Raw genomic sequence first — 27,097 nt, forward strand, 5'->3', positions numbered from 1 at the left:
AAAAACTATAACGTTGCAAGCTTCTAAAACAATAACATACTTCAAAAACTATTATGTTCTAATGTTGTTAACGATATTTATCACAGCACCCTTTTTTCTGCTTTTTTCGCCGTATTAACAATAATTGCATTAAAGTCTATGGGGACGCCCTTTTTGCCCACCCTCAGACGGCGCCCTTTTTTCCTGCTACCTAATTGTGATGGCAGGTTTACTGTAGCTGTGAGAAACAGAATAACAACAAAAGATCCCTCAAAAATCCAGCGCCCAATACTTGGAGCCTCCGAACACATTCAGTCCTTGTTGAATACGTTCTCATGGCCACACCCTCTCCGTGTACGAGAGCGGCGGTATTGCACATGCACGAGTACAGTTGAAGCATACCCAGTAGCAAAGTCACCTGTGCGCGGCTTTCTCCTCCATGCACGAGTGGCTTTCTGCTACTGGGCGTGTGCAGTTCATACTTGCACATGCGTACGTGGGAAGAGGATTCCGATCAGCAGCAGTTGGCTCGAGGAAGATCTAGGAAGCCTCTGGAGATACTTAGGTAAGTATCTGTTTTTTTTAAGTTTTGTTTGCATTAAAGTTCTATGCATTAAAGTGGACCTGAGACATTTCATCTACCAGCTTTTATATTTACCTGGGCCATGAGATCCATCGCCATTCTTCCGGGCAGCTCCGTTCCCCCGTCATCTCCCCCAGTATATTTCCCAATCACAGCAAATCACACTTCACTGCGCATGCGTGGCCCAGCCATGTGCACTCCCATAGCCGACTGACCACAAAATATACTGAGGAGATGGTGGAGGAACAGAACATCCCAGGAAGACGGGGATGGCGCACACGATCAGCATGGGGTTGGAGGCCCAGATAAGTTTAAAAGCTGGTAGATGAAATGTCTCTGGTTTCTTTTAAAGGATACCCGAAGTGGCATGTGACATAATGAGATAGAAATGGGTATGTACAGTGCCTAGCACACAAATAACTATGCTGTGTTCCTTTTTTTCTTTCTCTGCCTGAAAGAGTTAAACATCAGGTATGTAAGTGGCTGACTCAGTCCTGACTCAGACAGGAAGTGACTACAGTGTGACCCTCACAGTGTGATAAGAAATTCCAACTATAAAACACTTTCCTAGCAGAAAATGGCTTCTGAGAGCAGGAAAGAGATAAAAATGGTCAAAAGTTCATAGATTTTTAGCTCTGGCATACTTTAATGAATGTGTCATTGAGCAAAAACAGTTAAAAAACTTAAAAAGGAGATTTAAACATAAAATAAAACTATGGAATATCTTAAAAAGTAATTTTTAGGAGAAGGAAGATAGATAGAATTGTTTATTTAATTTGTTTATTTTCGCTTCGGGTGTCCTCTTTGAGCCTCTCCAGGAGACAGCCGAGTGACACGGCTGTCCCCAGTACATCGCTGTCGTAGATCGCAGCACTGCACAGTGTAACTAGATGGTGGTTTCACCTTCTAACAGTCTCCTAGCGGGGATCGCCGATGAGAGAATGATGACGGAATGGAGCTCTGTCTTTTAAGTGGAGCTGCGTGCGCGTGATCTCCTGCAAAACGCCCCCAGGACTGCACGCCAATTGGCGTTAGGCGGTTCTGGGGCTGCCGCCGCATCCACGCCAATTGGTGTGGAGCAGTCTTTAAGTAGTTAACAGTAAAGGTGCCAAATAACAGAAACATTTTCAGAGAACAATACTTTCGGTTAGATTATTGAGATCATCCGCTATGAAAACATAGAAGCTGGTGGGCCCAATCGATCTTGTCAATGGGCATGATGGAGTTTTTCATGCATACAATCGCAATAGTTTTTGGTATTGGGAATAGCTGGGATCTTTTAATGCAGTGGTCCTCAAACTAAGGCCCGTGGGCCGAATGTGGCTCCCTGAGGCTTTTTTACCGGCCCCCACACACAAAATGTATTACTTAAAGACGCGGTCAGCTACATCAATAAATATTATTGGAACGCATATAGATTAGCAGTGCAGGCACCACCAATCCAAATGGAGGCCAAAAGGCAGTAATTTGGTGGTTTCCAATCAAATTCCACATCAGGTGACACTGCTGTCCAATTGGGACTGCAGGTTGTCACCTGGGTATGCTTCACTGTCTGGCCCACAAAGACTTCTACATCATTTTATGTATACTCCGGCCCCCCAGCAGTCTGAAGTATGTTGACCCGGCCCTCGACCCAAAATGTTTGGGGACCCCTGTTTTAATGCAATAAATTAATTAAATACGATATTTTCTTTTGATTTTAACAATCTGATTAAAAATGTGATCGATCACTAAAATTTTTAGCGTTAATGGGTTCCCTAAGTCAGCATCAATAAATGAATTTTCAATAAGATTGTTTACTGGGCAATGTCTTGTTACAAGTGGCATTGGGTTGTGGATTCACACCGCTTGTCCCGGTGCCAGGCTTTAGACTGGAACTCGCAGGTCTTGCCATATGGCCTTGGCCATCATGTGTCAAGTCATTTCTGGGAGTGGACAGATGCAAACTGGTTATCCCTTCCACCAGATGAGGATCCCGAGATTCTCTTTCTGTTACAAAACGTAGGAATGTCAGCATGTCCTCCCTATTCGCTCTCCACTTCTCTTTAAATTCAAGGATGTTTCCGGAAGGACCAATAAGATGTACAATGTTTTCACCCACTGATGACCAGATGTGATGACGAGAAAGATATGACTGCAACATTCTTATTATATATTCTTTTTGCCGCTCTGATGTATGTGACAGTGTGATCTTTTCATGTCTAAGTAAATGCTCATGCTCAGAAAAGATGCATGAAATTTCGCGAGCCGTTTTGTAAAAACGCTCCGGATAATTTGAAGATTCTGCTACCAAGACAATGTTGGTGAACTCATCTCCGGGCTCTGTTCGCATTTCAACATAACCCTGGTTAAGAATTTTATCAATCTCGTGTTTTCTGAAAGAGGTTACGTAGTAAAGAACAGAAGAGTCTACAAGGAATTCCGTAGAGAGAGGAATCTGGTCCAGATTATTTATCGAGTGTTTTGGTGCAGATAAATTAGGTGTGTATGATTGTGAGGATGACCGACTGGCCCCCATAGATGATGAGCTAGAAGTTTGCTTCATTGATAAGTCCACAGAGGTGTGGGGCTTAGAAGTGAAGTCATCTGCAGTGGTGTCCTTGGGATGTTCTGGACTGGAGTTTCTATAAACTGCAGCCTGGTTTCTGGGTGTACTTTTACCCGTACTTGTGTTGACTCTAAGTGTGTCCTTGACATTCCCTGACTTAGAAATAAAGTCACCGCTAGCATTTCCCCTGGTAACAGCTGGGTCACTGGACAGCCCTGAGTTGTAGTCTGGTCTTTTATTATTTGCTGATGGTGAATCGCTATCCATTGTTTTGTCCTCATTTACAATACAATTTGTAGAGAATTTTAAATTGTCCATCCCTACCCCTTGGTGATGAGTGGAATATGGAGCATCCTCTTCTCTAACTAGCAGTAGAAAGTTTGTAATGTTACCTTCCATTGCTTTCCATTTGGCCATGAATTCAGTGACAGCTTTAGAAGGACCTATAAGGTACAGATAATTCTTAATTGCTGTTGTCCAGATCTCATGACGATTAAGATATAACTGCAACCTTTTGTTTAATTGTTGTTTGTGTGGTTCTGAAACATCTGACAGATAGATGTTTTGAGCCTGGAGGCAATGCTGGTACTCTAGGAAGATGTCTGAAATCTCTTTAGCACCTTCATTAAATTGCTCTTGAAGATCTGCAGATTTTGTGGTTAACACAACCTTGTTAACTCCATCACAGATCTCTAAATTCATTTGTGCATGAGCTCGACTAAGAATATTATCTATAATTCTTTTTTTAAATGACCTTATGTAGGTAAGAACTGTTGAGTCCACAAAGAGTTCCGTAACAAGTATGTTTTGGCCAGGGTTATTTCTGGAGTGAATTGGTCTTGAACAATTATCAGTGGTTGATCTTGAGGATGATTGACTGGTCTCTGTAAAAGATGCAGGATTAGATGAACTTGTGACTGGCTCCTTGTATTTCCTCTGGTCAGAAGTTTCAGAAGTTATGTCTGAACAAATGTTCTTGGGGTGTTTTGAGCTGGAAGGTAAGTCATCTTCAGTTGTATATTTTGGATTTCTTTTACAGGCGTTTAAGTCAACTGCTTGCGTGTCCTTGAGCTTTCTTTGACTGGGACTTGTCTTAGTCACTGTGTCCTCCTGTTGTATCGACTGGGCACTTAAGCCTTCAGCTGGCTTTGTGATGGTAAATGCTAGGTTCCTGCTTCCTGAAGCTGGTCTTGCATTACTGGTCAAAGGTGACCTTTTGCCAGGTCTTCCATTCCTACCACCATCCGACGCACACTCAGATGATTGGTCTGCCATCCTAGCTGATGTATTTTGGTTAATGGTAGATGAAGACCTGTCATTTTGGTGTGCCTTTTGTCTGTGATCTTCTTTTCTGGAGACATATTTTTTGAGATTGTGTTCCTCAGAGTTTTCCTGGTCCATAAGGGTCATGTAGCTGTCGGCATCTGAAGAAAAGAGTTAAAGATTTTAAGTTTCTCATAAAGTTCTTCATAACATGAAATCAGATTCTTAAAAGTACCTTGAATGGGAAGTTCTGAGTCTTCTTCCTGGACTTTCTTGACCTCTGCAGTGTCACTGTCATTTTGAAGGCTCAGATTGGTCCTGGCGGGCATGGTGAACTGCAAAAGAGAAGATTGTACAGACTGCTTCAGCCACATGTCTCAATGCACAGATGGACATCCTATCAAGGCATTTGTAAAGTGATAAACAATAACTCATCCTTTATCTCTATGGCACAGACTGACCAGCAAGCTCATGGTGACCCAGAACTCATTGAAGTGTGTAAGGGACTACAATGGTCCTAAAAGCCCCCTTACTAAGATGTTAAGAAAAACAAAAGTTTGCTTTCTTAAAACAGAAAGAATTTGCGATAATTCAGGTCCAATGAGTTCTAGGTCACCATGAGCTTGCTGGTTAGTCTGTACCTCTCGGTGTTACAAGCCCTTCTTCATAGAGCCAAATTAATCCATGCCATGCACTGATGAGGAGCAACCAATCCGAAACAGTCTCTATGCATGTTGAATTATTATGGCTCTGTACAAATTAACAAGCTGACACATCATTGCATTCCAGCTGTTCTGGAGGTGTGTTTAGCTACTAAGGGTACAATGGTTAATTTGCATATATTCAGCAGTGATGCACTGGGAGACATCTCGAGCTCACTCCAACCTGAATTATCGCAAATTCTTTCTGTTTTAAGAAAGCAAACTTTTGTTTATCTCTATAGCAACAGGGAACAAAGAGAACAATTTTTTTTAGAGCTTAATATCCTTTAGAGCCTCCTCTGCATGTCCTTTTGGACAACTATCTTTAACTCATTAGCAGCTTCAATATAGTTATCTTGTTTGAGTTTGAAATACGTGCCCTGCTTTTGACTTCAGTCGGCAAAACTTGTTGTTCTGTAAATTCTTGGAATGCTTTGATCTCTCTCTACTAGCAGAAAAAATAGACACTTAAAGCAGAAGTCTGCTGTTATTGTATCACACTGCCCCCTAGTGACAAGTGGTCATAAATACGCATTACAGCAGTACTAATAATTAGCAGGGAAATGTAGCAAATAAAGAAATAAAAAAGTGCTAAAATAAATTGGTCTGGAGCACTTGCAAGCCTATAGCTAAATACATTTCTACAAATGTGGTTAGGGGAGCACCTACTCAGGCTCAGGTTGAAGGTGTGTGCCAGAGTCAACGTGTGCTGTTAGACGAATTTAGGGGCACTGCTGATGTATTTGTTGGAGGAATTCATCCAGGCTTCCACGTGGCCCCCTCGATATGCAAAATATGTCATCAATAAATCTCCACCAACACAGAGAGCGCTGGCGGAATATGGGGTTGAGGTACACAAAAATCTCCTCAAACAAACCCATATATAAATTTGCATAGGAGGGAGCCATGTTAGAGCCCATTGCTGTGCCCCTGTGTTGTCCATAGAAAGTACCCCCATACTCAAAATAATTACATTTCAGTACGACCTCCAATAATCTAATCAGGGACCTGCGCTGCTGCAACGAACCGTCTGTCTGCATCATGGCATACCAATCGACAGTCTCTACACCCCCATCATGCGGGATGGAGGTGTAGAGGCTTTCCACATCAAGGGTGACCAAAAGGACATCGTCCTCCAATGGTGGAAGACCTCTGAGCCTAGTGAGGAACATTTCTGTGTCCCTCAAATAGGAATCTAGGGATAGGACGATAGGTTGCAAAATTTTATCTAAAAACCGAGCCAGAGGGACAAAGACAGACCCCACCCCTGCCACAATCGGTCACCCAGGAGGACAAATAAGCGTCTTATGTATTTTGGGCAAAATGTAGATATGTGGCATGGTGGGGTTGTCCTGTTGTAGGAACTTAAAAAAGTTCTTCATTAATCACATTGTTCAGTAATGCATCCTGTACTATTTTCAAAATTTCCCTTTGTATAGTGGGTAAAGGATCACACCCCAACACTATATATACAGCAGAATCAGTTAACTGTCGCATAATTTCTTGTTCGTAATCACATCTATCAATAACAACAACAGCGCCTCCTTTATCTGCAGGGCAAACGACTATCCCAGTATTGCTCTGCAGAGATTTAAGGGCATCACTTTCTATTCTGGACTGGTTATATGCAACAGGAAATTGACCTCTCTTAAAGTCCTGCTCAATTTTGTTCACATCCTCAGTAACTCTAGCTATATAAGCAGCTATGAGCCCATGGCTAGACAGTAAAAATTGGCTCTTATTTTGTAAACCAGAGTCTCTGAGGAAAAAACAGTCATCAACAATTGATCCAGTGTCCCTACAGGTTACATTAGGGGGCAAATTAATGAAGAAATGTTTCAATTTAACGGAACAAAAGAATCTGTATAAGTCATGTTCCAATTCAAAAAAAATTGGCAGATGGGTGGGGCTAAAGGACTTCTGATAACACATATGAAGAGATATTTACCACTAGCAATGAACCCTTTAGGTCCTCTTCCTTGGTCTCAAGTTCATGATATTGCGGGGAGGCTTTCCCTTGGGACCACCACCTTCTCCGCTTCCTTCTCCTTGGGGGCGGTTTTTGTATATAATGCTTGTGTGTACATTCAGGTGTTGCATTTGACTTGTATGGCAACTTGAGAAAGGCCAACAGTGGCTGAAACAGCGGGCTGTCGTTGTCAGTCATTTTATGACTTAATAAAGTATCAGAACTTATAATACCTTTGTGTGATGCCGGTCCTTTGTTGAAGTTCTAAATAAATTTGCTGCTAAAGGGTTAATTTACCAATTTGTCTGAAAAGCCTAAACCCATGTCATGATACCAACGACGGACAATTTTTTGAGCACTGATCGGTTGTTTCCGCGATATCGCGATGTGGGTACAGTCACACAACCACGCTAGCATTGCTTAGCGTTGCACCGCAAAAACAACTGTCACGGCGAATCAGATCGCTAAGATTCCCCAAAGACCCCCGCACAAATTACCACGATCGCTTGAAGTCTCGATCGTTCCCGACGTGTAGTGTCACATGATGTCATGAATACCCGCCAGCAAGAAGAAGCATGGCTTGACGACCATCGTCAAGGGAACATCACAGGACCCCTCGGGCGGCAAGTATGCAGCTTAACCACTTAAGCCTATCTGGACGAACATTCTCGTCCAGATAGGCTGCGCGCACTCTGCTGGCCGTTAGTTCAGTGATCAATGAAAGGGATTATAGATCCCATTCACTGATCAAAGCCCCCCGCAGAAAAGCCGACAACCTCTAATCAGAGGCTGTGGTTTTTCTTGGTTACAAAAAGTTTCCTGTCCTCATTCTTCTTCCTGGAAGCGTACGATCAAGCTTCCAGGACTTTTTCACTGTAGCCATCTTGTGGCTAAATAGTAAAACTACACCCACATCCATTTTTTAAACAAATAAATAGCTAATTTTAAATGTAAAAAATGTGTTTACCTCCCACACCAAAAATTACCCAGACCAGACCCTTTTTTTCCATTCAGACCACTGCAGCTTTCACGGTTTATTGCGCTCATACAACCTACCACCTAAATGAATTTTGGCTCCTTTTCTTGTCACTAATAAAGCTTTCTTTTGGTGCTATTTGATTGCTGCTGCGATTTTTACTTTTTATTATATTCATCAAAAAAGACATGAATTTTGGCAAAAAAATGATTTTTTTAACTTTCTGTGCTGACATTTTTCAAATAAAGTAAAATTTCTGTATACATGCAGCACGAAAAATGTGGACAAACATGTTTTTAATAAAAACAACCCATTCAGCCTATATTTATTGGTTTGGGTAAAAGTTATAGCGTTTACAAACTATGGTGCAAAAAGTGAATTTTCCCATTTTCAAACATCTCTGACTTTTCTGACCCCCTGTCATGTTTCATGAGGGGCTAGAATTCCAGGATAGTATAAATACCCCCCAAATGACCCCATTTTGGAAAGAAGACATCCCAAAGTATTCACTGAGAGGCATGGTGAGTTCATAGAAGATTTTATTTTTTGTCACAAGTTAGCGGAAAATGACACTTTGTGACCAAAAAAAAAAAAAAAAAAAAAAAGGTTCCATTTCTGCTAACTTGCGGCAAAAAAAAAAATGAAATCTGCCACGGACTCACTATGCTCCTCTCTGAATACCTTGAAGTGTCTACTTTCCAAAATGGGGTAATTTGTGGGGTGTGTTATGTCCTTGCATTTTGGGGGGTGCCTAATTGTAAGCACCCCTGTAAAGCCTAAAGGTGCTCATTGGACTTTGGGCCCCTTAGCGCAGTTAGGCTGCAAAAAAGTGCCACACATGTGGTATTGCCAAACTCAGGAGAAGTAGTATAATGTGTTTTGGGGTGTATTTTTACACATACCCATGCTGGGTGGGAGAAATATCTCTGTAAATGACAATTTTTGATTTATTTTTTTTACACACAATTGTCCATTTACAGAGATATTTCTCCCACTCAGCATGGGTATGTGTAAAAATACACCCCAAAACACATTACCGTATTTCGCGCCGTATAAGACGCTCCGGAATATAAGACGCACCCAAATTTAGAGGGCAAAAACCAGGAAAAAAATACTAAACCTGGTGCGTCCATATTCCAGGAGCGTCTTGTACATGTTGTGTGCTCCTGTGTACCTCATGTCTCTTCCTGTGTGCCCCATCTGTCCTGCTGTATGCCCCATGTGTTTTTCTATGTGTCCAGTGTGCCCCTTTTCCCCATGAGTACCTGTCTGCCTGTCTCCCCCATGTGTACCCTGTCTGCCTGTCTCCCTCTGTGTCCTGTTTCCCCCATGTGTCCTGACTGCCTCTTCTCCCCATATGTCCTCCTGTGTCCGTCTCCCCATGTGTCCTGTCTCCCATATGTGTCCTGTGTGTCCCTTCTCCCCATGTGCACCTTGTCTACCTGTCTCCCACGTGTCCTGACTGCCCCTTCTCCCCATGTGTCCTCCTGGGTCAGTCTCCCCATGTGTCCTCCTGGGTCAGTCTCCCCATGTGTCCTCCTGTGCACCTCTCCCCATGTGTCCTCCTGTGTCAGTCTCCCCTTGTATCCTCCTGTGTCAGTCTATGTCCTTCTCCCCATGTGTCCTCCTGTGTCAGTCTGTGTCCCTCTCCCCATGTGTCGTCCTGTGTCAGTCTGTGTCCTCTCCATGTGTCCTCCTGTGTCCCTCTCCCCATGTGTCCTCCTGTGTCCCTCTCCCCATGTGTCCTCCTGTGTCAGTCTGTGTCCTCCCCATGTGTCCTCCCCATATGTCCTCCTGTGTCCCTCTCATCAGTCTCGTTTGCCCCTTGTGGCATGTGCCTGGCTCCCCTGCGTGGTGTCCCCCTCTAATTTCCTCCTGCCCCCTCCATCCATGTGTGCATCTCCCCGGTGCCCGCCCCACCCCCACGCGCGTGTCTCCGATATCCTCCGATGTAAAGCCTTCCTCCCTCCGGGTCTGCAGCTGCAGCGGCTTACCTCCTATATGCCGCCGGGAAGACTGCAGACACCCGGCTACTCCATGTGTTCCCTCTACTGCGCGGCTTGTACTGATGACGCAATCAGTACAAGCCGCGCAGTAGAGGGAACACATGGAGTAGCCGGGTGTCTGCAGTCTTCCCGGCGGCATATAGGAGGTAAGCCGCTGCAGCTGCAGACCCGGAGAGAGGAAGGCTTTACATCGGAGGATATCGGAGACACGCGCGCGGGAGGGGGGGAGGTGGGGGCGGGCACCGGGGAGATGCGCACATGGAGGGGGCAGGAGGAAATTAGAGGGGGACACCTTAAGCACGCAGGGGAGCCAGGCACAGCGAGCGCACACACAGGCAGGGAATCCCCAATGGCGTCGGGTCGGCGGTTCATATCGGCGGGCGTTCGCAAGTTGGGGATTCCCTGCCTTTGCCGTATAAGACGCAGGGACTTTTTCTCCCTATTTTGGGGGGAGAAAAAGTGCGTCTTATACGGCGGAAAATACGGTATACTACTTCTCCTGAGTACGGCGATACCACATGTGTGGCACTTTTTTGCACCCTAACTGCGCTAAGGGGCCCAAAGTCCAATGAGTACCTTTAGGATTTCACAGGTCATTTTTGTTTCAAGACTACTCCTCAAGGTTTAGGGCCCCTAAAATGCCAGGGCAGTATAGGAACCCCACTAATGACCCCATTTTAGAAAGAAGAAACCCCAAGGTATTCTGTTAGGAGTATAGTGAGTTCATAGAAGATTTTATTTTTTTGTCACAAGTTAGCGGAAATTGATTTGTATTGTTTTTTTTTCACAAAGTGTCATTTTCCGCTAACTTGTGACAAAAAATAAAATCTTCTATGAACTCACCATACTCCTAACGGAATACCTTTGGGTGTCTTCTTTCTAGAATGGGGTCATTTGTGGGGTTTCTATACTGCCTTGGCATTTTAGGGGCCCTAAACCGGGAGGAGTAGTCTTGAAACCAAATGTCGCAAAATTGCCTGTGAAATCCTAAAGGTACTCATTGGACTTTGGGCCCCTTAGCGCACTTAGGGTGTAAAAAAGTGCCACACATGTGGTACCGCCATACTCAGGAGAAGTAGTATAATGTGTTTTGTGGTGTATTTTTACACATACCCATGCTGGGTGGGAGAAATATCTCTGTAAATGACAATTGTTTGATTTTTTTTACACACAATTGTCCATTTACACATACCCACTCAGCATGGGTATGTGTAAAAATACGCCCCAAAACACATTATACTACTTCTCCTGAGTACGGCGATACCACATGTGTGGCACTTTTTTGCACCCTAACTGTGCTAAGGGGCCCAAAGTCCAATGAGTACCTTTAGGATTTCACAGGTCATTTTTGTTTTAAGACTACTCCTCACGGTTTAGGGCCCCTAAAATGTCAGGGCAGTATAGGAACCCCACTAATGACCCCATTTTAGAAAGAAGACACCCCAAGGTATTCCGTTAGGTGTATGGCGAGTTCATAGAAGATTTTATTTTTTGTCACAAGTTAGTGAAAAATGACACTTTGTGAAAAAAAAACAATAAAAATCAATTTCCGCTAACTTTTGACAAACAATAAAATCTTCTATGAACTCGTCATACACCTAACAGAATACCTTGGGTGTCTTTTTTCTAAAATGGGGTCACTTGTGGGGTTCCTATACCGCCCTGGCATTTTACGGGCCCAAAACCGTGAGTAGTCTGGAACCCAAATGTCTCAAAATGACTGTTCAGGGGTATAAGCATCTGCAAATTTTGATGACAGGTGGTCTATGAGGGGGAGAATTTTGTGGAACCGGTCATAAGCAGGGTGGCCTTTTAGATGACAGGTTGTATTGGGCCTGATCTGATGGATAGGAGTGGTAGGGGGGTGACAGGAGGTGATTGATGGGTGTCTCAAGGGGTGGTTAGAGGGGAAAATAGATGCAATCAATGCACTGGGGAAGTGATCGGAAGGGGGTCTGAGGGGGATCTTAGGGTTTGACCGAGTGATCAGGAGCCCACACGGGGCAAATTAGGGCCTGATCTGATGGGTAGGTGTGCTAGGGGGTGACAGGAGGTGATTGATGGGTGTCTCAAGGTGTGATTAGAGGGGGAATAGATGCAAGCAATGCACTGGCGAGGTGATCAGGGCTGGGGTCTGAGGGCGTTCTGAGGGTGTGGGCAGGTGATTGAGTGCCCTAGGGGCAGATAGGGGTCTAATCTGATGGGTAGCAGTGACAGGGGGTGATTGATGGGTAATTAGTGGGTGTTTAGGGTAGAGAACAGATGTAATCAATGCACTTGGGAGGTGATCTGACGTCGGAGCTGCGGGCGATCTATTGGTGTGGGTGGTGATCAGATTGCCCGCAAGGGGCAGGTTAGGGGCTGATTGATGGGTGGCAGTGACAGGGAGTGATTGATGGGTGGCAGTGACAGGGGGTGATTGACGGATGATTGACAGGTGATTGACAGGTGATTGACAGGTGATCAGTGGGTTATTACAGGGAAGAACAGATGTAAATATTGCACTGGCGAATTGATAAGGGGGGGTCTGAGGGCAATCTGAGCATGTAGGCTGGTGATTGGGTGCCTGCAAGGGGCAGATTAGGGTCTGATCTGATGGGTAACAGTGACAGGTGGTGATTGATGGGTGATTGATGGGTAATTAGTGGGTGTTTAGGGTAGAGAACAGATGTAAACACTGCACTTGGGAGGTGATCTGACGTCGGATCTGCGGGCAATCTATTGGTGTGGGTGGGTGATCAGATTGCCCGCAAGGGGCAGGTTAGGGGCTGATTGATGGGTGGCAGTGACAGGGGGTGATTGATGGGTGGCAGTGACAGGGGGTGATTGATGGGTGATTGACAGGTGATCAGTGGGTTATTACAGGGAAGAACAGATGTAAATATTGCACTGGTGAATTGATAAGTAATCTGAGCGTGTAGGCGGGTGATTGGGTGCCCGCAAGGGGCAGATTAGGGTCTGATCTGATGGGTAACAGTGACAGGTGGTGATAGGGGGTGATTGATGGGTGATTGATGGGTAATTAGTGGGTGTTTAGGGTAGAGAACAGATGTAAACACTGCACTTGGGAGGTAATCTGACGTCGGATCTGCGGGCGATCTATTGGTGTGGGTGGGTGATCAGATTGCCCGCAAGGGGCAGGTTAGGGGCTGATTGATGGGTGGCAGTGACAGGGGATGATTGATGGGTGATTGACAGGTGATTGACAGGTGATCAGGGGGGATAGATGCATACAGTACACAGGGGGGGGGGGTCTGGGGAGAATCTGAGTGGTGGGGGGGGGAGATCAGGAGTCCCCAGGGTGCAGTTAGAGACCTAATAAAAAAATAGCGTTTACAGATAGTGACAGGGAGTGATTGATGGGTGATTAGGGGGGTGATTGGGTGCAAACAGGGGTCTGGGGGGTGGTCTGAGGGGTGCTGTGGGCGATCAGGGGGCAGGGGGGGAAATCAGTGTGCTTGGGTGCAGACTAGGGTGGCTGCAGCTTGCCCTGGTGGTCCCTCGGACACTGGGACCACCAGGGCAGGAGGCAGCCTGTATAATACACTTTGTATACATTACAAAGTGTATTATACACTTTGTATGCGGCGATCCGGGTGCTAGTAACCTGCCGGCGCTTCCGAACGGCCGGCGGGTTACAGTGCGAGGGGGGCGGAGCCAGTCCCCAGCGGAGGATCGCGTCACGAATGACGCGATCGCTCCGCCCATGCCCGTACAAGGACCGCCGCCTCTTGTACATGCGGCGGTCCTTGCGGGATCCACTTTCCGGCCGCCCATGTGCAGTGGGCGGTCGTTGAGTGGTTAATATAATTTTTTAAATGATGAACTTGTAAATAGTGATGGACGCAAATTGAAAAAAATGCACCTTTATTTTCAAATAAAATATCGGCACCATACATTGTGATAGGGACATCATTTAAATGGTGTAATAAGCGGGACAAATGGGTAAATAAAATACATGGGTTTTAATTATGGTAGCATGTATTAATTTCAAACTATAAGGGCCAAAAACTGGGAAATCATAATTTTTGTTTCCATATCTTTCTTAATATTCCTGTTAAAATGGATTTAGAATAAATTAATTCTTAGCAAAATGTATCACCCAAAGAAAGCATAATTGGTGGCGGAAAAAACAAAATATAGATCAATTCATTGTGATGAGTAGTGATAAAGTTATTGACAAATGAATGGGAGGTGAAGGTTGCTCAGATGCCAAAAATAAGCAACCCTGTGGGCTGAAGTGGTTAAAGATCAGCAAGGTAAGCAAATATTAACACTTTTTCCTTTTCAGACTTCCTTAAAGTTTAACAAAAGACCTAAGTAGTGATTTCTGTTGCTCAAAGTCATCTACCTGCATGATGCCTGCAAAGGCTGGCTTAAATTGAGCTAAATACACATTGTCTGAGGTTATTATTTGTAATTACCTCGGGTGAAAATCTATCGTGAATACAGGCAGGTCCGGACTTACCAAAAGGCACTGTAGGCACGTGCCTACAGGCGCCTGATGATAGAAAGGCAGCTCACTCTCTCGAGTGCCTCTCTCCCTCCTTCCCTAAGTAGAGTCCTGATGAGATAGTAAATAAAGGATTACGCAATCTGCTCTCGGCATTCAACTGACAAGATCTCCCTTCAGTCAGAGGCACCTCTAGCTACCTAATACTTGGGGACACCTTTAGCTACTTAATATTGAGGTTCCTTTAGCTACTTAATACTTGGGGGAGGGGGGGAACTCTAGCTACTTAATGTTGAGGGTACGTCTGGCTACCCTATACTATGGGGCATCTGTAGCTACCTATGACAGGCAAGGGAAGTAAGGTAGAAGTTACAGCTAGGACAGCCAGCACACTTGCAGCTGCGGTTCAGCGGGGGTTTGTAAATTCCTAGAGGGCAAAGTCTAAGGCGCCAAGACATCTGTGCCTATCCGGGCCTGAAAACAGGTGTCCCACGATGATGTTGATCATGTAGCTACTTATCCCTCCAAACTGGATATTACTTGCCCATCTATCATTGTTATTTTGTTATAGCCCATGCAACATATGCCTCCTACAAATTCTATAGTCTTTCTTTTCCACCAAACAGACATACTGCTTAAGAGAGAGCTAAGCAGCAGGGGCGTAACAATAGACCCTGCAAGGGATGCAGGTGCAGGGGGGCCCAGAAGCCACAGGGGGCCCCATGGGGGGAGAAGTTTCTTTATCTTGTCCTGCTCAGCCACTGATAAACCAGTACAAAGATTTGTAGAATCATGCAAAGATTTGTAGACAGTCCCTATTCAGTGTACTGTTGTGATGCTTAAAGAGACTCCGTAACAAAAATTGCATCCTGTTTTTTATCATCTTACAAGTTCAAAAAGCTATTCTAATGTGTTCTGGCTTACTGCAGCACTTTATACTATCACTGTCTCTGTAATAAATCAATGTATCTTTCCCCTGTCAGACTTTCGGCCTGTGTCTGGAAGGCTGCCAAGTTCTTCAGTGTTGTGGTTCTGCTATGAACTCCCCCTTCCAGGCCCCTCTATGCACACTGCCTGTGTATTATTTAGATTAGAGCAGCTTCTCTCTTATCTTTTACAAGCTGGATAAATCGTCCTCTGAGCTGGCTGGGCTTTCACATACTGAAGAATTACAGACAAGGGCAAAGCTGTTTGCAGGAAGAAAAGAGCAGCCTGAAACTTCAGTGCATGAGAACTGCAGGGGGAAAGAAACACACAAATGATCTCTTGAGATTCAAAAGGAAGGGTGTATACAGCCTGCTTGTGTATGGATGTATTTTCTATGTGTGGACATACTGTACATCAACCTACTTCCGGTTTTGGTGTCCATTTTGTTTGTTTATAAACAAACTTTTAAAAACTGTTTTTAACCACTTTTAATGCGGCGGGGAGCGGCGAAATTGTGACAGAAGGTAATAGGAGATGTCCCCTAACGCACTGGTATGTTTACTTTTGTGTGATTTTAACAATACAGATTCTCTTTAAAGAGTTGGGGCATGGAGAGAAAAAGCTTTCTATTCTCTGCACAAATGGTGGCCCCATCCAAAGTTTCGCTGGGGGGCTCAGTGATTTCTAGTAACGCCACTGCTAAGTAGCATGACTGTACAGTGATGGCTCATTAACTGTCACCTGAAATGATCATGATCAAGTGTTTTGGCCATCAATAATTGAGCATGTACTGTCTGGAGCATTCATTTAGGAGTGTCCTAAACTCCCTACAGTTGTACAGAACCTCGTCCTTCCCACTGATTTCCTGCCTAAAGTGTACCAGAGCTGTAAATATAAGAAGAACCGATACTTACCCGCTGCTTCCTCCTGCAGCAAAAACATGTGCGAGTCCCTCGCCGTCCTCCCGCGGTCCACCGTTCAGCCGCGATCAGCCCCTTGAGACACAGCTGTATCATCCTTACTGCACATCTGGCTATGAGGAGAGGGAATGACTTGTACTGGGGGCAGATCTGGCTTCTGGGGAGGGGGCTTATATGTGAGTCAATGACTTTTTCTTGTTTTCTTAGAGAAAAGTCGTTACATCGGCTTATAGGTGAGTATATACAGTAAATGTTTGGGGATGTGAATCATCCACAAAATTGCAATTAAAAGGTTACTATGCACAGATAATGGATCCCTGTGATGCTCTGTCACTTACCTCTAATGATTTAAGCTCCAGCGGCTTCATTTCCAGCCGTTCCACCTCCAACCGTTTTGCCTCCAGCCGTTTCACCTCTGGCAGTTCCACCTCCAGCGGGTAGAAGTGCTGATTTATTTCCAGCACGTGACTCCTGCTCAGGACCCTCTGTGCCACTGTAATCATAAATACGAGACGTTTTAACCATAATCCCAGTACATAACTCCCAACTTTTGGAGATGAGAAAGAGGGACACTTAAGCCACACCCCTAATCACGCCTCAGCACACCCCTAGTCACGCATACCATAAAGATTTCATAAGAAAAATATGTTGTTTTATAACTCAAACCACTCTAGTCCTTCCTATCCTGGGTCATATTCCTTCATGTTAACATTTGAAAATAAGAAATATATCAATTTAAAGCATGGGAATAAAGTTTAGAGTCAAACACATTTTTCAGTACAGAAATACATATATTTACATAGAAAGAGGGACAAAGTCCTGAAAGAGGGACAAATGAAGGAGACAGAGGGACAGGGTTCCCAAAGAGGGACAGCTGGTGTTTTGCCTAAGCAAATAGGGTTTTTAAACCATCTAACTTTGCTCACCATTCAAAGATGGGAATATACAAAATTGCTGTAAAACATGTATATTCAACTCAAAGGAATATTTTATTTAGCCCTACAATCCTGTTACAATATTATCTAAGCCTGCAAAATCATAGTTACTTTGAGTAATTAGAAGAATGCATCAACACGTTACCAAGCTGTTGTAGCATCACCCTGGGAGAATCGGGGGACCTCAGCGACCTCGAAGGGGAAACAACTGGAACATACACGAACAGCATGTCTGCTGATCATCTGGAAAGATCCCAAAGTCAAGTGCCTTTAACAGACAAAATCGTCATAGCCGCGCAAGCGCATAAGCAGCTAATCAGAACATCTCTCTATTCCGCGCAAGTGCAGAAAGAACACATGCTGCTGCTGCTGCTTCAGCGCGTGATCACAACATGATCTTACTCCGCGCAAGCGCAGAAAAACCATATGTTGCCAATCCAGCACGTGAACAGAACATGTTTGTCCTCTACCCAAGGGCAAGAAGAACATGTTGCTTTGTGGACAAGGAATGTGAGCAAATGTAAGAAATGTAACTTATTGCACAGCAATTCATTGTTCTTGTTCTTCTGCACAAGGACAGAAAATACAGCAACAATTACAGCAACTTCTCCAGTTGCTGTGATGAACTAAATTAACCCATCCAGTACCAGACAGAAGATAATACACATTTAACATATATACGTGAACAGTAATCCCATACATTAAAGGAAAGGATATCCATACATTAAGACAGTCCTGTCACAAACGTATCACAGTTGGATATGTCAGTACAGGGGCGTCTGTGTCATTAGGCAACTATAGATTTTTGCCTATGGCGCCGTTGGTGGTAGTGGGCGCTCTCTCGCCGCTCTGTGCGTGTTTTTTTTTTTTTTCTCTTTCAGCCAGGTCGGCGCCGGCTGTGACAGGCAGCTCAGCCTGTGCCCGGCGCCGCCTACTGGTCCACCCCCTTCCTCTCCTCCTCAGAGCGAGCACCACGCACGTTAGGTATTATGTGCGATGCCGCCGCCTACTGGTCCGCCCCCTCTACCTGCCCCCTCTCTGTACAGAGCGTGCGATCGTCGCACGCTAGTTTGACACGTCGGCGCCGCCCCTACCTCCGCTCCCCGCCTGTCACACGTGGTCGCCGCCGCTGCAGATAGATCGTCGGTCGGGGAGAGGAGTCTTCTGCAGGTGAGTAAATACTTTTCTTTTTACAGGTTTAGTGAAACACTGCCCGCATTAGGATAATTTTCTGGGGAACGCTGGCCACATTACGATTATTTCCTGGGGAACGCTGGCCACATACGATTATTTTCTGGGGAACGCTGCCACATTAAGATTATTTCCTGGGGAACGCTGGCCACATTACGATTATTTCCTGGGGAACGCTGGCCACATTACGATTATTTCGTGGGGAACGCTGGCAACATTACGATTATTTCGTGGGGAACGCTGGCCACATTACGATTATTTCGTGGGGAACGCTGGCAACATTACGATTATTTCCTGGGGAACGCTGGCCACATACGATTATTTTCTGGGGAACGCTACCACATTAAGATTATTTCCTGGGGAACGCTGGCAACATTACGATTATTTCCTGGGGAACGCTGGCCACATACGATTATTTTCTGGGGAACGCTGGCCACATTAAGATTATTTCCTGGGGAACGCTGGCCACATACGATTATTTCCTGGGGAACGCTGGCAACATTAAGATTATTTCCTTGGGAACGCTGGCAACATTACGATTATTTCCTGGGGAACGCTGGCCACATTACGATTATTTCGTGGGGAACGTTGGCACCATTACGATTATTTCCTGGGGAACGCTGGCCACATACGATTATTTTCTGGGGAACGCTGCCACATTACGATTATTTCCTGGGGAACGCTGGCCACATTACGATTATTTCGTGGGGAACGTTGGCACCATTACGATTATTTCCTGGGGAACGCTGGCCACATACGATTATTTTCTGGGGAACGCTGGCAACATTACGATTATTTCCTGGGGAACGCTGGCCACATTACGATTATTTCCTGGGGAACGCTGCCACATTACGATTATTTCCTGGGGAACGCTGGCCACATTACGATTATTTCGTGGGGAACGTTGGCACCATTACGATTATTTCCTGGGGAACGCTGGCCACATACGATTATTTTCTGGGGAACGCTGGCAACATTACGATTATTTCCTGGGGAACGCTGGCCACATTATGATTATTTCCTGGGGAACGCTGGCCACATACGATTATTTCCTGGGGAAAGCTGGCCACATTACGATTATTTCCTGGGGAACGCTGGCCACATTACGATTATTTCCTGGGGAACGCTGGCCACATACGATTATTTCCTGGGGAAAGCTGGCCACATTACGATTATTTTCTGGGGAACGCTGGCAACATTACGATTATTTCCTGGGGAACGCTGGCCACATTACGAATATTTCCTGGGGAACGCTGGCCACATTACGATTATTTCGTGGGGAACGTTGGCACCATTACGATTATTTCCTGGGGAACGCTGGCCACATACGATTATTTTCTGGGGAACGCTGGCAACATTACGATTATTTCCTGGGGAACGCTGGCCACATTATGATTATTTCCTGGGGAACGCTGGCCACATACGATTATTTCCTGGGGAAAGCTGGCCACATTACGATTATTTCCTGGGGAACGCTGGCCACATTACGATTATTTCCTGGGGAACGCTGGCCACATACGATTATTTCCTGGGGAACGCTGGCCACATTACGATTATTTCCTGGGGAACGCTGGCAACATTACGATTATTTCCTGGGGAACGCTGGCCACATACGATTATTTTCTGGGGAACAATGGCCACATTAAGATTATTTCCTGGGGAACGTTGACCACATATGATTATTTCCTGGGGAACGCTGGCCACATTACGATTATTTCCTGGGGAACGCTGAAGAAACATTGCTGCGTTACGATTCTTTTCATCAGGGGGGCAACCCAGGGGGGGGGGGGTTAAGTATTAACATACTGTTAATGACAGTATGTTTGTTTAGGCTGAAGTTCCCCTTTAACATATGTAGATAATAATTTTGGTAGCAATAACATGTATGGGGTCTTTTCTATTCACTGCTAAAGTCAGGACAAAATTACGTGAAAATTATGCAAAATTTCTAATGACTACACGAAAAACAATTGAATCTACAAAGCCTAATTACATATAGTCGTAATTGCTTTGCTATTAACTGATAAAAATTTAGACGAAAAAATACGCAAAAAAATTACGCTATATTACAATTATATATGAAATCACGATTTTCCACGAAATTTCGCATTACGATTATGATGCATAATTGTGAACGATACGTAATTACGCATAGGCGTAATTTCTGCTCATCACTACTTTCCTTCCTCTGATGTCTGTATACCTCGCTACTCTCATGGAAAAAGGTAAGTGGTAGTGGCTTTGTCAATCACAACTAGTACTGTATCTACTTTGTATCGCAGGCAGATCTTCAGGACTATCATTGATGTGGAAGAACAAAACACCTGCTGAGCAATAGGGGAGGATGAGGAGCAGCAGAAGCCTTACCTAGGAGGCGAATGTGAAATGGTTACTTTCTTTTTACTTCCTCTTTTCTGGGGTTCTCAGTGTTCTCCCCAGAAATTTTTCCAGCCGGGTGGCATGAAAAGGTAGCCGGGTGGGGCAAGACAAGAGAATGCAAGGCCGGTGCTTCTGTGAGCAACTCTGCTTACAGCATAGGAGGAGGTGAGCCAATTACAGCCGGGTGCTCACCAAAACTAGCCGGGTGGAGCACCCGGCTAAAAGAGCCTGGGGAGAACACTGGTTTTGTTACTTCCTCTTTTTTGGGGTTCTGTTATGGTACAGCTATAAAATGAGAGGTATAAAATCCACAGCCTATGATGAGTCTCTGCCATACCTTCCTCCCGGTCAAAGGTCAGTAAGGCCACTCCGTCCTCTTCTGTGGGGTACTGAATACTGATTTCTCCGTTCCCGCCATTACTCCTCCGCAGGAAGTGCATAAGCAGCTTATCTTTCACCAAGTCGTCCTCGTACAGAGCAGAGGGGATGTTGGAAACGTGTAGGACAAGGTTATCCGCCATGGTGACCCCGCTCCTAAAAAAGAGGAAGCTCTTGTGAAAATGTATCACCATAAAACTGCTAAAATTTTAAGTCCTTATAAGAGGTATCTTCAATGACCGACACCACAAGGAGAGTATTATAGCTCAATCACTTTATTCTGTCATCCAATCGCAACGACAGACTGCTGTTTCGGCCATAACATGGCCTTTGTCAAGTTGTATGTTGTCTGCAACTTGACAAAGGCCATGTTATGGCCGAAACAGCAGTCTGTCGTTGCGATTGGATGACAGAATAAAGTGATTGAGCTATAATACTCTCCTTGTGGTGCCGGTCATTGAAGATATCCATTATTGTGACCCCTTGGTACTGGGGTGGGACCGTGGTACACTTTATTTTTTGGAATCCAGTATTGGTGCTCCTGGGTCTGTGTTTTCCCAAGTCCTTATAAGATGTACAAACAGATGATAAATCAGGATTAGTGCAATAAACCTAAAACCAAAGCAGTTGCCCAGAACAGCCAGTCAGAACTCTTTCATTAACCATTTCAGCTGCATGAACATGAGTCTCACGCCCTCGGCTGGTGCTGCTACAGCCAACAGGGACGCGACATTCACGTCCATGCACTTTGTGGGGCTGTACGTGCAATCGTACGGGAGGAAGCCTGTGATTGCGATGGTCCCGAAGACAGGGGGGATTGGTGGCAGGGGACAAAAGTCCCCTCAGCCGATCCGTTCTTGTACAGCGAGAATAATAACTGTTTTTGTTCAAAAACAGTGATCATACACAGATGTAGGAGCGATCGTGCCGCCGCACTCCCTCCCGCTCGCTCCTGCTGCTGATCGGTAGATTAATGAATGGGAATGTAGCCCTTCATTCATCTCCCTTCTACGCCCCCGTGATCGCCGGCATCAATGAGATGACTGCGTCACTTCTGAAGTAACGCATTACTTCCTATTTGCATACTTCTAGTACACTTATAGAAAATAATTTTGTGGCCAAATAGTAAAATTACACCTACATACATTAGGGACTGAAAATGTTTTATTTTGTATGTCAAGAGGGTATATTACTTTTCAATTATGGGCTTGTAAATAGTGATGGATGTAAAACTGAAAAAATGCACCTTTATTTCCAAATAAAGTATTGTCACCATACATTTTACTAGGGATATAATTTAAATATTGCAATATCCGGGACAAAGGTGCAAATAAAATGGGTGGCTTTTATCCACAGTAGAATGTTTTATTTTAAAACTATAATGGGTGAAAACTGAGAAATAATTATTTTTTTTTCATTTTTTTTCCTTATTATCATTAAATGCTTATTAGTTCCATAAAATTGCATTTAAAATAAAATATTACTTAGTATAATATACCACCCAAAGAAAGCCTAATTGGTGGCGAAAAAAACAAGGTATAGATAATTTTGTTGTGATAACTAGTGATAAAGGTATTGGGGAATGAATGGGAAAAGAGCTGAAATGTGAAAATTCCTCTCGTCCATAAGGTGAAAACAACGCGCAAGGTGAAGTGGTTAACAACTGAAACTTGATTGGTTCTTCCCAGCTGCTCCACTTTTTGCTCCAGTTTTATCTGCATTTCTCTTAACCTTCCTGGCGGTAAGCCCAAACTCGGGCTATGCCGCCGGAAGGCACCGCTCAGGCCCCGCTGGGCCGATTTGCATAATTTTGCTAGCTGTGTGTGCAATCCGATCGCCGTCGCTACCCGCCGATCCGCCGCTATCCGTCGCGCCGCAGCCGCCCCCGGGGGCGCTGCCTGGCCAATCAGTGCCAGGCAGCGCTGAGGGGTGGATCGGAGTCCCCTTTGACGTCACAACGTCGGTGATGTCATCCCACCCATTGCCATGGCGACGGGGGAAGCCCTCCAGGAGATCCCGTTCTTTGATCGGAGGGGCTGGGGGGATGCCGCTGAGCAAAAAAAAAAAAAAAAATTAAAAAAAAAAACACTTTGCTGCCCCCTGGCAAATATTAATAAACCGCCAGGAGGGTTAAAAATCAGCCTATTTACATGTAATGAGGAGCAGAAAATTCTTCCAAAATGCAAATATGTTGCTAGAAGTTTGTGGTAGTTATCTGTTATCTTCACGATAACTGTTTGATCTGCCACTTCTTCTGATTTTAGAAGTTTTCTTCTAATATTTGTAAAATCTTGTCATCTTGATTGTAGCTGCCGTTTCTACGTTGCTTCAAGACTTGATTGCACAGAGTTCAACCAATTTCATCCAACCAACCCAACCCTGACATTATTATAAGATTTGGTTCCCCAGCATAGGTTAGGCCGCCATAGGTGCCCCCAGTTAAGGTAAGCCGGCCATAGGTGCTCCCAGTATAAGTTAGCCAGCCAGCCATAAGTGTGCAGGAGACCCCTCCCCCAAAGGTTGTTGCAATATGGGACTAAGCCACAAGCAGGGCCGGGCCAAGGCATAGGCTGGAGAGGCTCCAGCCTCAGGGCGCAGTGTAGGAGGGGGCGCAGAATTCATTCAGCTGTCATTCCCAATTGTGTATGAAGCAGAAAGAAATAAGAAAAGGGGATACATAGCAGTGACTGCAAGCCAGATAACTAGATATTAAGGTGTTGGGGAGGTTGTGGGCCCTGTGGAACCTCTTAGTCTAATAGCAATCAGTGTGTGATGGCTGGGGTGGAAGGGCGCACTTTGGTGTCTCAGCCTTGGGTGCTGGAGGACCTTGTCCCGGCTCTGGCCACAAGGAGAGTAGCCCGACTCCTCCCTCCCTCTCCTCGGGTCCCCCTCTGTGCCCCCCTCCATTGAATAGATCTCCTGCTGCAGCAGGGTGTTAGAAATAACTCACTTTCCGGGCTCCACGTGCTGCTCTCTCTCTGTACATCGCCGCTCACAGGAAGTAGTGTAACTACTACTTCCTACTTCATGTGAGCGGCAATGTACAGAGAGAGAGCAGCACGGTGGCACGTGAACATCTCCTGGAGCCCGGAAGGTGAGTTTTTTCTAACACCCGCCACTGCAGGAGATCTATTCAATGGAGGGGGGGGGGAGCAGAGGAGAGAGAGGGAGGAGTCGGGGCCCTCGCGGCCGATGCCCATGTGCTGCCATTGCTCCCCCCTCCTTTACTGTGCCCCCTCCCTCACAGCACCCGGGCGGTCCCCCGGTCCTCCCGCCCCTAGAAATGGGGCTTTACAGAACACTTACATTGTGGGCCGCTATGACAAGGACCCAGCCAGGGCTGGTTCTCTCATGAAGCAAGGTGAAATACTGGCATCAGGTGCAGAGATTACAGGGGCGGCATGTTTGTACTGTGTTTAAACACACAGCATGCAGTCAGAGTAGGAGGAGAGCGAGGTGAAAAGGTCATCCTTGGGGAAAAGCAGCTTGTTGTGCTGTGTGAGGAGTCTGACAGTGAGTGAGGAGGGGGGAGGCAGGAGAGCAGCAGTGTTTCAATTTACTTGAAACAGCAGAAGGGAAGATGTGGCACTGCTGTCCTGAATGGAGGACTGCCGACTGCCTCAGGGTGTGCAGTTTGCTTTTCACAGCCAGCCAGCCAGTGTGTTACTGTGTTGAGCTGCAGCATGTCATGTCTCAGGTTGTTGCAAATGCTTCCTTGCTGACTGAAAATATTAAATGAAGCAGAAATATTACATGGCATAATAGCATTACATAACTAATATCGCAGCGCAGCTACTGTATAACATGCCGTGCAAATTGTCAGGTGCTGTGCGAACATTCCAAATCAGGGATAGGGGGGGCGCATCCTCACAAGTTTGCCTCAGGTAGCAAAAAGTCTAGAACCGGTCCTGGACCAAACAGTTTAAAATAGCCTTAAAGTGAACCAGAGACGATTCACCCTCATGTATTTTACCATATATATATCAGTAGGAACATTAGAGAAAACACCTACCCTGCTCTCTGTTTCATCCTCACTGCTAAAAGTGTCTGTTATCAGCTTTGATAAGAATCCCGGACTGAGCATTCAGTCTGGCTTTGCAGGGAATAATTATAGCTGAGTCATTATAGCAGAGCCACAAGGGGGCAGGCTTGGGCTTGAAAATACACCAGAGAAGACAGACTCAGCTATAATCTTTCCGTAGCAAAGCCAGACTGAATGCTCAGTCGGGGATTCTTATCAGAGGTGATAACAGTCAGATTAAACAGAGAACAATGAAACAAAGAGCAGATTAGGTGTTTACTGTCATGTTCCCACTGATTTATAAGGTAAAATACAAGAGGGTGCTTCATCTCTGGTTCTCTTTAAGCGTAACCACAGTACGCATATAGTCATAAGTTCCAGTCAGAGAATGCCCAATCTCTCTTTCCTACAGCTTCGGCGTTGCACCATTGTCAGGGGATAAAAAAAGACTGAGCATGAATCGGGCATTAAACAAACTAGTCTACTTACGAGCTTCATGTGGGAGTTAGGACTCTTTACTGAAGAAAAACATGCAGATATAAACCATTCACAACCATCAGGAAATACAGCGTACTACTTAGAACAGAGAGGAACACAGAGCGAAGACAGGAATTAACAATGCCATAGAGATCATCGTCACATTTTACAGACAGTGACATCTTGTGGTTGTTTTACTATGCTGCAGTTTAGTTAATCTGTTGATACCAACACAATGCACACGCACTATCACTACCTCAGACTCATGTGACAAAATATAACACAGAAGCACATTATACACGCACACAGAATCTTGAAATATATTATACATACATAAACTGTTAGTTTACTTACACTTAAGTATGCTTAAAATAATTTAAATGAGGCGCTGACCAATAATTATTAACCACTTGACCTCCAAGGGTTTTTAAAAACAATGAAAATGTATTTCGTTTTTCTATGGGAAGGTGTATAATAGGGTATTTGGAAGTGGTTTTACTTTTTGGCCACAAGATGGAGATACAGAGTTAGCGTGTTCTAAAAATAGAAACAGAACCAAGTGTTTGTATTTGTTTATATTTGTGTAAACACAGGGGCATAGATACTTTATCTGGTGGTGGGAAAGTAGTTAATATTATTGATTTTAAAACACCAATATATTCTATTGCGCCCAGGGGAGGACTGGGACCTTTCAGCCTGGGGGGAAAACACAAACTAGAGGCCTGTTTCCATGGCAGCACCCGCCCAAATGACCTCAGATACGTACCCCACGTGCTACATGCTGGTAGTCACGTGGGGCGCACATGTGGAAATACAGCAAGGACACTTCCAGGGCAGTGTGACAGGTAAAGTATAACTGCACAGGCACCAGGGGTCACATAATACATTTGGAGGGATGACAGCAAGGGGTTTCCATTGTGTCCGTTGTTCATGATTATCACACGTCGTTACCGCTGCACACCAAATCAAACACATCGGCCTGAGATTTCCCAGCATCTCAGATTCAACCAATTTCCACCCAAAATCAGTCAAATCGTCAATTGGGCATGCTTGTGGCGGCACCGATTTTCACCCAATCCGATAGTAATTATCAAAACGGTTGGTTGATCGCAGAGACAACAGATGTATGGCCACCTTAATTCCCCAAGACTCCCCCCCCCCCCCCCACACACACACACTTATGTCCATAGAGGTACTGTCCCTTCAGAAGAGGGACATTTGGGAGCTATAATGGTGTGAAAGCAGACAGAGGTTTTTTTTTCTATGGACCCTGCAGGCAAGCCTCTGCTCTGCATCTTGTTGTGTACATTTACCAGCTTACCCATCCTCTAATTGCTCCGTGGCTGGATAGTGTACTGGTTAAGGGCTCTGCCTTTGACATGGGAGACCAG

The 27,097-nt window shown here is 45.1% G+C and overlaps 1 protein-coding gene across 1 annotated transcript in view; it reads right to left on the minus strand.

Moving 5' to 3' along the window:
• Nucleotides 1–2,338: 2,338 nt before the first annotated feature.
• The window catches only part of LOC137518025 (serine-rich adhesin for platelets-like), a 32,763-nt gene continuing 8,004 nt past the window's right edge, over nucleotides 2,339–27,097 (minus strand). Inside the window, exons 2-5 of the mRNA XM_068235198.1 lie at nucleotides 21,168–21,364; nucleotides 16,664–16,818; nucleotides 4,609–4,708; nucleotides 2,339–4,534 (exon numbers count right to left, since the gene is read on the minus strand). Of these exons, the coding sequence (XP_068091299.1) occupies nucleotides 2,346–4,534; nucleotides 4,609–4,708; nucleotides 16,664–16,818; nucleotides 21,168–21,351 (2,628 nt within the window). The 5' untranslated portion in view covers nucleotides 21,352–21,364 and the 3' untranslated portion in view covers nucleotides 2,339–2,345. The remainder of the gene's footprint in view (nucleotides 4,535–4,608; nucleotides 4,709–16,663; nucleotides 16,819–21,167; nucleotides 21,365–27,097) is intronic.

The sequence above is a fragment of the Hyperolius riggenbachi genome, chromosome 5 (genome assembly GCF_040937935.1).
Source record: "Hyperolius riggenbachi isolate aHypRig1 chromosome 5, aHypRig1.pri, whole genome shotgun sequence".
Classification (NCBI taxonomy): Eukaryota; Metazoa; Chordata; class Amphibia; order Anura; family Hyperoliidae; genus Hyperolius; species Hyperolius riggenbachi.